Genomic DNA, 14977 nt, shown 5'->3' on the forward strand with positions numbered 1-14977 from the left:
AGCTTTTTTTATACAGTTTCTATAGATCACAAGACCAATGCGATGAGCATGTCACCAGCAAACACTGAAACAATCTTTTTCTAGCAGAGCATAAATGAAATGGCACATCAAAAGATGCAAATGCATCACCCAAATATGGAAACAATTGTGTGCTGACAGAGTGCAAATAAATAGTAGCAATCCCAGTTGCTGCATAACATATAGTGACTGTTTATGATCACACCTGCTCTCCTATTAGCCTTTGGAATAGCCTTTCCAAGGAATTCCTTCTTGTCCTTTTTCATCTCTTTATTAAGTTGCTTCTATGGTAGTATCGGGTGTTCTGTATCATCTGCTTGCATAGTTTGGATAGCTGTGCCTATGCCAGTGCAGGTCTTTTCAGTCTAAAACCTCACAGAACATGGTAACATTTTAGTTGTTAACCCTTTATTGATTACAATCTGCAAACAAAAGTATTTAATATTCAGTCCCTTTAGATGTTATCTGCTTGTATGAGCATGTAGGCTGGTGGTTTTCAAGTTGAATGGCTACATAGGTGACAAAAAATAATGATGATAATTCCATTTCAAAGGTGGAGATTGTGTGTTTTGAAGTGATTAGCATGTGTCATGCCCCAACATCTTAGAGAGGATCACTCTGAGGTGAGTGAGGGTTACTGCTCATTTAAGAGGTACAGGTCCTTATTTACTCCTACAAAATATAGGAACCAAGTGTGTAGACTACAGATGAGCTTGCAAGATTTGTGCCATCAACCAGCCCAACAGAAGATGCCTATGATATCTGGCTTCAGTGAGTGAAAGAAAACAATAACACTACGGCAAATGCAACAGGGAAATGCTCCAGCCACAACTGAGTACTAAACTAGTGGTTAGGTATAGACTCACCAGCAACAAAATAGTTATGCCAGTTGTAAATACCCAAAACGGCTTGCCTGGACCTGCTTTTTTAACTGCCGCTGACCTCCTTCTATTGTATGTGGATTGTGAGTAACCACATGGATATTGTTAAAAATGGACTAAGTGACATGTGAGATTTCAAGAAAATGGAACAAAGGCAGTTTTCCTAGAATTTCAAAGCATTGCTATAAAAAAAGAAGAATCTAGAGGATTCAGCTGTAAGTCAGGTCAAAACAAGAACTGCCAGGAGTCATTACCTAAACTACGAGATTAACACTCAGACCAAGGTCCAAATTGAGTAATGATAAACTACAAATTGTTGACCAAAATGCCTAACACTATGAGTTCAAAGTTACACTGTTCAAGGTTTAAATCCATAATCATGGACAAAAAACATGACGTGTTTCGCCTCTTAGGAAGCATTTCTTAGGAATGTGCAAGTGCATCCTAGCAGATCACCCAAATAAAATGCTGATGCTCTAAAATTGCAATGTGTGATGCTATAAAATTAAATAACAAAAATACGAATATCTTTTGCAATCTAAACAATTATCCAAAATAAGCAAATGGACATTTTCCTTAAAAATAAAACTTTAAGAAAGTTTAAAACTAGTGAATAGAGAGATAAATGATCTAAGACAAAGAAATGTTTTAAGCGGGATGTCTGAGGTTTACTGATTCTCAATAGATCCCTCCTCACAACATTTCGCCTTGAGGAAAGAGCGCATTAAAATGATCATAGCCCCCAAGAAACAAGACAATCCTTAAGAGAAGCATTCCTTGGGGTCATAGACATGCCAACAAACTAGATACACCTCCGAGGAGTGTCGCCTGCAGGGGTCCGAGATCAGTTGTACTTCTAATTTTCTCTCCTTATCCATACACATTGAGATGGGGAGCTGAAAAATTCCGTTGAGTAGCATGAAAAACCACCTGAATCTTAAAATCTGCTAGTAGAGACATTTTAAAATCTTTTTTATTATTGTCTAGGGGAAGGTACAGAGTAGAAACCAGAACTAAGATATCAAAGTACTATCAAGCTAAATGGTAAACAAAATCAAAACAAGAACTGCCAGGAGTTGCTACCAAAACTATGTCATCAGAATTATCAGACTACGAATGGGATCAAGAAGTGACACATTAGGAGTCGTAAGCCAGAAGACCAAACACTATGGACTTTCTTTCCAAGATTGCAGAATTCTTGGCAGCTTGTCTCCATTTAACCAAATGGTGTTTCTGACTGAAGATGTCGACACTTGGGAAGCACGCGGAGACAGGCATAGGATCGGGTATCAAGGAAAATGTTGCCAGCTATGACCCTCATGTAATATATCCATGAATGACTTAGTTGCATGAAAACCAGGAATGATAAAATACAAGATATTGCTAAAAACAAGTAACAGGAAAACAAATTCATGACCACTACTGAACCAGACAGCATGGACTGTACTCTGCCAAAGGGGGTAACACCAGACAATGGAGCCAAGGGTGGGCTTACTTTTTCCACAGACGGAAATGTTTATTTCATACAGTATAAATAATTATCTAAAGATACTGTTTCACTGAAGATCAAATGTTAACATGCCCACATATGTTCAGCCCTGTAATGAGCTGTATTAATTATTAAGACAGTATAAATATATACTTTCATAAAATAAACTAAAACTTACATTTCAGTTTCTGTTGTAAACATCTGTGGATCTGTAATATAAGGTTAAAAAATTATATTCATAGTAAAAAACAAGATACTTAATCCATCCATTATCCAACCCGCTATATCCTAACTACAGGGTCACGGGGGTCTGCTGGAGTCAATCCCAGCCAACACAGGGCACAAGGCAGGAAACAAACCCCGGGCAGGATGCCAGCCCACCGCAGATAACAAGATACTTTCCATTCCTAAAGAATAAAAGAATCAAGCAGATGAGGTTATGAATTGCCATAATATTGTTACAAAGGCAGAAGTGATACTTGCTGAACACTAACTACTGAGGCCCAGGAGACAGCTGAAAGAATATACAGTACAAGTGACCACAGCTCATTCAGGCTAAGAGAAATAACTTTACAGGTTGCCAACCATTTTAGCAGCTAGTTATTCAAAACCAGACATCACAAGTCATAGTCAACAAAGAAGAGGGAGGGCGAAGATTTATCAAGTGAAAACAAGACAGAAATGTTTAAACAGTCTTTTGGGTTTCTTGTCATGTCCTGCAGGCATTAGAAGTGCTGGCACAAACACAGACTGGGCCGTCCACCATTAACAAACTTGTACAAGTGGACAATTCCAAACACAAACCAGAAAGTAGCAGAAAAAGAGAATTAGTAGGATTATGATATAATAGAGTGCCTACCTGTGCCTGTCCTATGATGGACCAGATTGTCACTGAGGCCTTCTTTTGCACTACTGCTCTGTGTGATTTGGAAAACAGGATCAGAAATCTCTGGATTTATAAAAAGAAATTATTGTAATTAGAAACAGGATATTTACAATATTCAATTATAATATTAACATTGATACATTTATGATTAAGTAAAGCAGAGTTGAAGGATACGTAGTAGAAGGATAGTAGTATTGCACTTCACTGTAGAGTATCATACAATTATGTTAAAAAAAATCAAATGGGAGATAGAATGGTGGCACAGTGGTTAGCAGTACAATCTGGTTTAAATCTCTGCTTGACCATTACCTCTATATTGTCCAGAATATTTTTCTCTTGGTATTTGCAGTTTTTCCCACACTCCAGTGTTGCACAGATTACATTAATTGGAGACAGTGCATTAGTCCAGCTTGAGTAAAGGTGGGTGCATGCCTGTGCCCACTGATGGACAGGCATTCTGCCCAGAGTAGTTTTCTCTCTTACTGATGTCTATCAAGATACGCCCTGCAGTTTGTGACCCTAAATACTTGGGATCAACAGTACAGAGTAATAGGGATTGTGGAAGAGAGGTGAAAAAGAGAGTGCAGACAGGGTGGAATGGGTGGAGAAGAATGTCAGGAGTAATTTGTGACAGACGGGTATCAGCAAGAGTGAAAGGGAAGGTCTACAGGACGGTAGTGAGAACAGCTACTGTATGTTATATGGGTTGGAGACGGTGGCACTGACCAGAAAGCAGGAGACAGAGCTGGAGGTTAAGCTGCTAAGATTTGCATTGGGTGTGACGAGGATGGATAGGATTAGAAATGAGGACATTAGAGGGTCAGCTCAAGTTGGACAGTTAGGAGACAAAGTCAGAGAGCTGAGATTGCGTTGGTTTGGACAGAGGAGTGATGGTGGGTATATTGGGAGAAGAATGCTAAGGATAGAGCTGCCAGGGAAGAGGAAAAGAGTAGGGCCTAAGAGAAGGTTTATAGATGTGGTGAGAGAGGACATGCAGGTGGTGGGTGTGATAGAACAAGATGCAGAGGACAGAAAGATATGGAACAAGATGATCCGCTGTGGTAACCCCTAATGGGAGCAGCTTAAAGAAGAAGAAGAAAAATGAATGAATGGAGATAAGAAATGACATAATAATACTGTATCTGGTGTCACATGCATGTGCATAGGGGTCAGGTTAAGGACTCTGGTGATGGTAATTCCCCACCACTCCAGGGGTTGGCTCTGTGTACCAATGACTTTTATTTTCCTCCTTTTGTAGACCAGAAGATTGATGGCTTTTCCGGTGTTGGTCCACTCGGACCTGCCTCTTCCTGCTGGAAATGCCTAAAACTGGAATATCTGCCATCTTATGCAGTCGACATTTAGACTGCCATCTGAAAATGTGTTCACAATGCTATTTGTGAAACGTGTTTGTTTTTTTCCATTAATTATACAGAGTTTGCCTTCGGCTGCTCCAATCCTTTATGTGGCTTCTGTCTGGTTTCTTACACTGATAAAAATATCTCACATGGCAGCAACTTCAAAGGGATCAATGAAGGGATGTAGAGAAGAGAGGTAGAATGCTGTCAAATCAGGCATAGTGATCTTACAGAATCTGAAGCCTCATGAAGCACAGGTTTTGTAGAAAAGAATGTGACCACAGGGTGAATGTATCTCTTGAATAAAATAACGTCTCATGAAAAATTTCAGCATAGTGAAGTAGCAGTGACACAAAGTATGAGGCAAGTTTCAATTATTAAATCGATTGGTGTGTTCATACAGCCACAGGGATACAATTAGACAAAAAACTACATGCAGCTCACTGACTCCTTGTGGTAAAGTTTGAAAATAAAATGATAACTTCAAATGAAAAGAAAATAAGTAGCTCTCCCCTGCTTGGTTCCTGCCTCACACCCAGTGCCAGGCCTGTATGACCTTATCAATGGATTAAGCAGGTTTGAAGATGGTTAGATGGACAGGAGTGTGGGGAATGGAAATACCTTAAAGCAGTCTGGCTCAAACAAAAAGCTCAATGTTTCATTGTAACAAACAGTTATATAACCTGATTAATCTTTAGACAGAGAGCACTACCATGTTATTTGAGAGACAGAAGACAGCATCATATTGATTTATGACAAAGGATATTAAGTGCAACTGGCATCAGGTTGGCTATATTTAATATACTATCAAATATACTACATGAACAGTGATTATATTTAAAAAGAGATAAATAGTTTTTAAATGGTAACAGTCAGTTAAAAGATCTGCCTTAAGCATTATGGAACTAGCCTTACCATCAAGATACTGAGCACTTGAAATGATTTCATTAATGGAAGGAGGGCCTCTTTCTGGGACTGCAGGGATAACGGGTGCAAAAGTAGACTCTGGAAGGAGATGCTTCCCTGCTTCCTCCATCAGATCTGTCAATTCAGAGGCAGGACTCAGACATACTGATGCTGCAAAGGAAGAATAAATACATTTTGTTGTTCGCCTCTCATATATTATGTTAGTGAACTTTAATTGGTCTTATATTATATTTTGCCAAATTAAACTGCTGCTGATCATCAAGGACCACACAATTTAATTTATTAACCAAAAAACATTTTATTTGAAGGATGGAATATAGGACAGTGGTTATTGCTACTCTTTCACCGCTGAATGAAATGGGTTAAAGTCCTGGTCCTGTCATTATCTGTGTGGTGTTTGCATCTTCTCCCTGTGTCTCTGTGAGTTTTATGGGGTCACAACTCGTTCCTCACACATCACTTTCAGGACGTTGAGGCTCAACTGACTGTCTGTTCTGAATTATCCTGGTGTGTGTGTGATTGTGTCCTGGTATGGACAGATGACCCAGGGCTGGCTCCTGTCCTACCTCTGATATTACCAGCTTTAATTTATTCATCATTGTGATATTGTTTCTGACAAAGCAAGTTCACAAATGAAAGGGGATGGTTTACTGAGAGATTCCGTGGTTCAGAATGTTTTGTTATAAATTTGACGATCACTCTGTTCCTATTTTATATGTGTAATAGCCATCCCCTGCAGTACCGCCCACTGTGGTCCATGACCGGCTTTGTATAATAATAATATTATAATATAATATAATATAAAAGGACTCTGGGAGCTCCCAGACGGCGAGCTGAGCTGGGTGGTAGGAGGGCAACGCGTCTGGGAGTCGGAGGATTGGTTTATTGTAATTGTGTTTATTTATGAATAGTGTGGAGTGGAGGGTGCTTGGTGCCCTTTATTATAAGAATAAAAATAATTATTGTAGCACTTTTACCTGGTGTTTGGCGTGGTACCTGAGGGTTTAAGGGAGCGATAGCGCCGCCAACTGCTACACCACGTAGTAGTAAAACAGGACAAACTTTAAAAATCAATAAAGAAACAGGTATCGCTAGCTAAGTGGAGGCAAGGTCCGTTCCAAAACATAGACAGAGGTAGACCAATTCGAACAGAAGGTAGCGGGTGAGTGAGGAAGCACCCACCCAGCAAATTATAGAACCAAACTATCTAAAGTAGTCCTTTTGTGAAAAGCGGACAGAAATACAGGCAGGCATTTGATTTTATATATATTTTATATAGTAGCATATCAGTCAGGTCTTGAAACCTGAAAAATCAATCATAAAATCAGACCCTGACTTATATGCCTTTTCAAAAATGCAACACTTAATTTTTTTCCTCCAGTCGCACATCAGTTTCATAGACACATCAAATCTTGTTGCAGCAGCACAGTCACCAATTTCTTTTGCCACTCCAACGACTTTTCATTTAAAACCAGCTTTATATTTTCTTTTGATCGAACACGCCATCATAGATAAGGGATGCTCTTATGATAAAAGTATATGAGGTTGTGAAATACAAAAAGCACTAAACAGTGCAAACATCACTTCAGAATAGTTCAGGTATTACTGTGTGGTCACATAGGCACAATACATAGAAAAAAAAGGTAGTGTGCTCCATGGTTACTCTCTCAGGTGGGCGTTAGCATATCATAATCTCTTGGACCAATAGCGTGAGTTTTCTGCAATTGATTATACGGCTGACATTATAAAATACTGGAAATTACATGGCAAAACCAAGTCCTAACTTATCTGCGGGAGAACTTAAACGCAAGTATATATGGTATATCGAGATGTTAAACTGAATCAGATACTGATGCCAAAAGGGGTACCAGTTAGAATCATCGATGACTTTAAACTGGCCTGAATTGAGTGTGCTAGATACGTGAATGAATGTGCTATGTAATGAACCGGAACCTACCCAGGGTTAGTACCAGCTTGGTGCCTCATGCAGCTTTGATGCTGGTTGTCTTCCTGCGATTCTAAACTAAGCAAGTTCAAATAACGAATGATGGGATACTTGTCCATTGCTATAAAAAACTTTGTCTACACAAGTGTATGAAAAACGTGTCTGAGGCAATGGCACTCATGACTTACTGTAGATGGCAATGAAACTCACCTTCTTGCTCAGGTAAAATCCTCAGCTCACTCTCATTCTCTGTTTTCATTTCTGGGTTGATGACTGCACCAAACATTTCAATTTTATTCACCAGCTGTTAAGAGAATATGTACACTTATTATAAAGCATTCTGGTGTTATGCGAGTAAGCATACTCCCAATAAAATGAATGTATAACCAAAGTGACATGTTGATGATAGTCTAGTTAGGTGTTTAAAGTGATGGCATATTTTGGCCTACTATAAAAGAGTTTCTTGTAGCTTGGGCAGAATCTCACATTCCTGGACATAGGTTAAGATCATCTCAACTGTAATTAACAGTGTATAGCACAAACATAATGGCACTTGGCCAACAGGTTAGCATCCTATAGTCTGTGGCACATTCCCTGTATGCAAAATCCAACAAGACAGGACTGCTAACATATATGAAATGTGTTAAGAGACAAAAGTGTGCAAGGATTATTGTGTGAAATGGGAAATGACATGAAGGCTTACCAGTAGTTGGGGCAGGCAAGCAGCCAGGAAAGAGTAAAGGAGAATTACCAGGCATCCAGAATTAAGAAGACAAGTTGAGAATCAAAGGTCAGAGACAAAATGAATTTTCATCTACCATCATCTTCTTTGAAGTTTTTCCAACGCCTTACTGAAATTGTGTTTAAAGATGTTTATGTTTCCTTGTAGTAATAATTTTTAGGTATATAAACAGTTACAGTACAAGTAAAAGTAATCTGGTTTGGTCTGGTGTGCAAGAGAATCTGCCACAAAATTTATGCTTTTGTTTGAGTTAATTTTGGTTAGATTTTATGAAATTGTCTCAGCAAATTTAACACCAATATCATAGATGAATCTTTGTTGGAGATATAAAGCACAATGACATAAAGAGATATTTTCTATTCAAGCTTTTACCCCATAATCCTTCAGAGGTAAACAGCTAATGGTTCAAAAGCATTGGTGAGACAGGACACCTGCATCTTACCTCACAATCCAAATTAAAATATATGAAATTTATAATGTTTATACTGACTTGAGGCTTCTAGAAAAGTACATAACAAATAGATCATGCAGTATGTTGGGGCCAATCCCAAGTCTGCACAATATGGCAAATAGATAAACCCACCAAACTCCAGCAAAAATCCCCTCTGCATCCAGAGATAGCAAGACTCTTGGAGATTCAGACCCTAGAGGAGAATACATTACAAGAAACAAGTGCAGAAGACTGCATATTAAACACTGTCTTTAATAAACTAGGCTGACCCGCCTTTTAAGGTGACCGACTTTTAAGTTGACCACTTCTTAAGGCAATTCAATATGTAGATTAATTTGATATTTTATACAAACTCATTAATTTGGTTATATTGCATTTGAGTGGTATTACTTTAATACTCGTAGTTTCTGTTATTTTTGTGATGAAATTTAAACTTTTTTTCTATATTGAGGTTGCCCTTTTGAACCCCCCTGATATTTACTACGCGGTGAGGCATTTGTACTCCATTAACATTAATTATTTCCAGAGACATAATTTTGTCTATTTTTCCAGCGCATCGCGCACAAAATCAAGGGAACGATGGGAGCAACAGAACTCTGCTCACATCATATCGCTTCGTACCGCAAGCTGCAAGTAGTAAGTCTGTGATAAGCGGAATACCGCTACGCTTTCCACTCACAGGACGGAAGGACAATCCCGACCGCTTTTATATAGTAAGAAAGAAGAAGAAGATATTGCACAGTCTGGATTAGAAAATCATCTTTTACCTGGAAAAACAAAACTATAAATCCCATCGTGCATTACAAAATGGATGGGGCGTGTGTTAAACTCCGCGCCTGCGTAGCACTCACGGGACGGAAGGACACCCGACCGCTTTTATATAGAAGGATATGGTTTGATTTTGTGATATTACACAGGAAAGTACTTTCTCTGTTCTTTTAGGTAAAACTTTCTCCAAGATGTTAACATCATTATTCAGAAGTGAAATTGGTCTTGCACATCATCCTTGTACATTGTGGCAAGTCTTTATTTTTTTTTTTGGAATAGAGTAATTGATGCTTGGTGAACAGTGATAATGGGCTTAGTCTTTTTTCTCTATGTTCATAATGATGGTGAAGTAATGTAAAGATAACTTGTCTTTCTCTTGTAGCCAAACAATTATATTTTACTTGCACGCAACACGTTACTACTCTCTGACTTTGTTATAAACAAGAATGTTTTAAAATAGACAGTGACTTCACCGTTATGTCCAGTTCTTCAAATGGAAAATACAAATTGTCTTAATCTGATACAATCCTTATCACTATTTCCAAGACACTTTTTTCAATTATGCTCCCAAATCCTGAATTCTTGTGGAGAAAATCCAGAGAAAACCTCCACAGCTGTCAAATACTGAAGTTAATTTTAAATAACTGCCACGTGTCATACATGTGCACATTGGGAGAGCTTAAAGGTTCTGGCAGTGGTAACTCCTTGCTGATCCACAGGGTGGCACTGTAGTATATCAATGCCTGTTCTCCTCCCCCTTCTGTAGACCAGATAATTGACAACCTTACCACCTCTGACGTCACTTCCCATGTCTGTCCACCTGCCTCTTCTTGCCTGGCCTATATTTAACCAGAAGTGTTGCCATCTTGGGTAGTCTATTTTAAGACTTGCTCCTTCAGATGTTTCTTTTTTGCCAAAAAGCATTTAATTTTTTTGTACTGTATTTGCAATGTACAGGGACACAGTGTCGCCCAAAAACCTTTATCTGTCTCTTTCACACATGTCAGATTGTATTAAACTTCTAAACATTAAAATGATAAATATATAAAAAATAAGCTTATAAAAGGATGCATATGTCAATTAAAAAATGAATGAATAACGGAATATGAAGAGTACAGCAACACAGAAACACATGGGTAGACATTCAACTAAACATCGTTACTCAGCAGTACTTAAAAATATAGAGTGTTAAACCTGAAGCTGAAATTTTCTCCCAATTGCAATAATAACACCTACCAGTCGGGTGTTGGAAAACTCCAGTTCCATGTCTTTAGCAATATTCTGCAATGCAGTCAGCTGAATGTCCATCTCTGAGAGTTTGGTAGCAACATGCTCGTGGATTACAGATTGGCTCAAAGACTGTGGCAATAACCCAATCATGGTGTCATCCTGTGCCAGAAACCATTTGGTTTGTTCACCTTCAGGGTCTAAAGAACTGGGTTTTGTCAGTGGAAATTCTGGTGAAACTGAAGAATCAGATTCTGGAAAAAGTATCAAAATCAGTATGTGCTAAAAAAGAGACAAATACTTTAAATATAGTTTTCTTTATACTTCACAGGAATCCAAAGGTTTTACTCATTAGAGGCCAAGAAAGAGATTACCTTTGCTTTACTATAGAAAGAACATAGGCAGATTTTAATTGCGGGTGAAGCGTAGTCTAACGCTTTGCAAAGTTTGTAACTAGGGAATCTAAATTGATCTGTCATCTAGCCTAATCAAAACTATAGATATCAAAGTCAAAAGAAAACAAGGCCTAGGTTGTAACCAGAAAATCATTAAACAAAATGCATGTCCCACTAAAGATTCTCATTCAGGACCTGGACCTGTGACACTACTGGTTGCAACCACCATTGTCCAGCATGGCAACATGGCAGGCAACAGTACACAGACTAAGCCCGAAATGTTGGTGCCCACGGAAAAAAAATGGTGTCATGGAAAGAAATGAATATTCTAACATCTATAATTAAAAATGTCTACAAAATCTCTAATCAAAATTGTATTTCCAACCTCTAAAAAGCCTTAAATATATCAGAATACTCAAGAAAAAAAAAACAAACAAAAAATGTAAGTGTAAAAATTTATAGCAAAGTCACATCATACCAAGTTTCCTTTCTTGGGTTATTTATGGAGAAATTTAAAAGGTTAATGTATTGCATAGTGACACCATGGTTGGACTTAGCAAAATACTTTCCTCAGCACAGCGCTTTGCTGTGTGGTAGATAGGGGGGGCTCTCGCTCCCTCGAACCCCTGTCCATGACTCCAGACACCAGGTAAAAGTCCAATCCTTGACTTTATTAAACTTCCACAGTGTACAAAGCACACTCTCCACCACAATACTCATATAAACAATCACAAATACTCAATAAATCAATCCTCCAGCTCCCAGACGCGTTGCCACCCTTCCACCCAGCTCAGCTCGCCATCTGGGAGCTCTCACTGTCCTTTTATATTTCCTGACCCGGAAGTGTTCCCAATCCCCAGTCCATGTGATTCTCAATCACTTCCGGGTCAGGTAAAAGTTATTTTCTTCAACCCGGAAGCCCGTCGCTCTTCCTATGACGAACTTCCGGGTCATAGGGCACGAAGAACTCCCTTTTGTGGCCCCCATGGCATCCAGCAGGGCTGTGCATAAAAACCACATTGTCCATGATGCCCTGCTGGTCTTCTGGGGACCTCCATGCTGCAAGGAGGGCTCCACCTGGCGGCTTGGGGGTATTGGCCGGGATAAACGGCCGGCCATCCTCCACAGCTGCCATTTTTGAAGTTTATTAAAATTATATTGTATGTTTTAACAAAAAAACACTGAAACACATGGAATACAATACAATTTATTTTTGTATAGCCGAGAATCACACAAGAAGTGCCGCAATGGGCTTCAACAGGCCCTGACTGTTGACAACCCCCCAGCCTTGACTCTCTAATAAAACAAGGAAAAACTCTCAAAAACCCTAGTAGGGAAAAAAATGGAAGAAACCTTTGGAAAGGCAGTTCAAAGAGAGACCCCTTTCCAGGTAGGCTGGGCGTGCTGTGGGTGTCAAAAAAGGGAGAATGTTACCAAGAATGTAGAAAATGAAGTCAGGGAAGCGGAATACATAATACTGGTTTGGGTCCCATCCCAGATGCCCCTAATCACCACCTCAGACCTCTGCTATTGGCCTTGGAATATTTGTAATGATCAATTTTCAGGTACATCTATGGAAATCATGTATGATATTTACTTCTTCATCTTCTTGACGCTCCCCCAGAGGCTGTGAGCAACCACAGCAGAGCTGACCCAAGGATCTCACTAAACCATTCCATCTGTAGTAGTGACGGGAGGCTTGTATAAAGGGCTGTGACTTAATCTGTGCAAACTTGAGACATGCACTTACTGAGAATTCCTTGTTCACGGAAGACAACGGCAAGATCACATCACGAACGGGGTTCAACAGCTTGCCCACATCTCTCTGTGCCAGGTAGACACACATGTAACATACGTGCAGCACCAGATATCTAAAGGCTGGTTTATATTTGACACATATGCTCTGGGTGCAAGGGCCATGTGGTGAAAATGTTGTCAGACTTGAAGACATGGCCAATCACGCTACATTTTTCTACTTATACACCAAAGCAGATGTGGCGCCACGTATCCAAAATGGTGAATCTCAAGAAGAGACTGGTTGCATGGGTGTCAGAATGATAAATGAAGGGCTAAATGTGATGCAAAACACATCAAAAAACAAGGAAGACATGCAAAGACTTTTGGAAATGCATCTGCTCATCATGTAGGTCCCACGCTCATGAGAATAACACACTCACCCTTCCTTCACTGCTTTTGCTCATTAGGTTTGACACGCCACCTTCTCCATTTCTAGTCAATAACAGCAGGCGCAACTCTTCTTCCATCAGCACAGTCTCACATGCTCTGCTGTGACATTCTTAACTATGCGACACTGACCAAACACTGTCACTTACCGATTAGAAGACTATCAATGCGAAGACAGAATGGGGCATAACAAGTGTAATTGTGTTTCAGTCACTCACCACGCACATGCTTTATGTTGTGGCTGTGCATCGGCTTCACATGGTAAGTATAAGGCAGGTGTTAGGGTATCACAGACCTGTTATTGCTCAGTCTGATATGTTGTGTGATAGGCCTCTCACACTTTTTTTTTATCTACTGAGCATGTCCATGAATAAGCGTGAGATGTCGCAAAATGGTTAGACTTTCATAGAAGTGGATAAGTGAATATACAGAAATCTGTGGATAACGACTTCTTACCATATCTTTCTCAGATAGTAATGATCTACTTAAGACAAATGCTATATTTCACAATGAATGCCACATTATTTGTTGGCATTCCACTGACTCCACTTGACTATAACCTTGGCCACCTCAGCGCTAACTGGGATGCCACAATCCAGCCACAAGCATGATCAACTGGAAACTTACGTCTTTACGTGTAAAGATAACAGCTGAAATTTTATTTTAATTTGAATAAGAATTTAACTGTACTATGTACACATAACAATAAGCTAAATTTGATAAGATATTACCCTATTGTACTTTACCTTCAAAAGCTACAGTGATGAAGTGATGTTTGTTATCAACTGGGGCCAAATCAGAAGGATCAATATTTACTTCAGAGGCAGCCACAAGATGGAGATCAGAATCTGATGACCTAATTTTACATGGAGAAACTAAAGCTGAGGGCTCTGGAGACAAAGTCAAATCCTTTATCAGCTCTGCAGCTTCAATATCGATCACACTTAAAAACTGGCGTCCAGCAGGGTCCTGTAAAATAAGGTGATTACAGAGTAAATGCAATCATACTTTCTGTTAGTACTGCTTAAATACAGTCCTTGCACATAATTGTATGTGGTTACTTATTAATGATTCTGATTAAGCATAAATTCCACTTTGTATTGTAGTGTGCACAATGTTGTATTCAGATACACCGTGAATGGTGAAACAGAAGTAGGACAGCAAATGTAGCACACATTAATACCCCATAGCTGTGTGCCTGCACTGCTTTCATGTTAAATCAGCAAAAAAAAACATCAAACTCTATTGGTAAAAAAAGGCATGAAAATGTACCATATAATTTCACTTTCACTAAAGAAACAGTAAATTCTGTCTAGCAGAAATCGTGGTAGTCAATTACATTAAATGAATCCTGCTTTTTTTCACAAGCAGATATCGAGGACTAGTGCATGGTGGAGTGTCCAGAATCTATGGATTCATCCTGCTGGCATAATTATGTTGGGTCTGTTTTGTGTTGTGCACTTTGGCTCCATTTGTAGAATAATAAGCGGATGGATGGATGTCACAGGGGAGCATCCAAAGGTTGTTGTCAAACAGGTAAATTCCATTAAGGCAGTAGCACACACATCGGTGAAAAAGCTTTTTGACCAGGAAAATGACATGATCCTTGCTACAAGGCTAGAAAACGCATGCAATGAGGCCAGGAACATGAAAGGGAAATTTGGCTTAATACAATGGCCTTCCCTGTCAACAGATTTCAATTCATT

The 14977-nt window shown here is 39.2% G+C and overlaps 1 protein-coding gene across 1 annotated transcript in view; it reads right to left on the bottom strand.

Moving 5' to 3' along the window:
• The window catches only part of LOC120527298 (ciliogenesis and planar polarity effector 1-like), a 28082-nt gene extending 13894 nt beyond the window's left edge, over positions 1-14188 (bottom strand). The window contains exons 1-6 of the mRNA XM_039750558.1: positions 14018-14188; positions 10702-10946; positions 7715-7808; positions 5548-5709; positions 3248-3337; positions 2567-2597 (exon numbers count right to left, since the gene is read on the bottom strand). Of these exons, the coding sequence (XP_039606492.1) occupies positions 2567-2597; positions 3248-3337; positions 5548-5709; positions 7715-7808; positions 10702-10845 (521 nt within the window). The 5' untranslated portion in view covers positions 10846-10946; positions 14018-14188. The remainder of the gene's footprint in view (positions 1-2566; positions 2598-3247; positions 3338-5547; positions 5710-7714; positions 7809-10701; positions 10947-14017) is intronic.
• Between the last annotated feature and the right edge of the window lie 789 nt (positions 14189-14977).

The sequence above is a fragment of the Polypterus senegalus genome, chromosome 4 (genome assembly GCF_016835505.1).
Source record: "Polypterus senegalus isolate Bchr_013 chromosome 4, ASM1683550v1, whole genome shotgun sequence".
Taxonomy (NCBI): Eukaryota; Metazoa; Chordata; class Cladistia; order Polypteriformes; family Polypteridae; genus Polypterus; species Polypterus senegalus.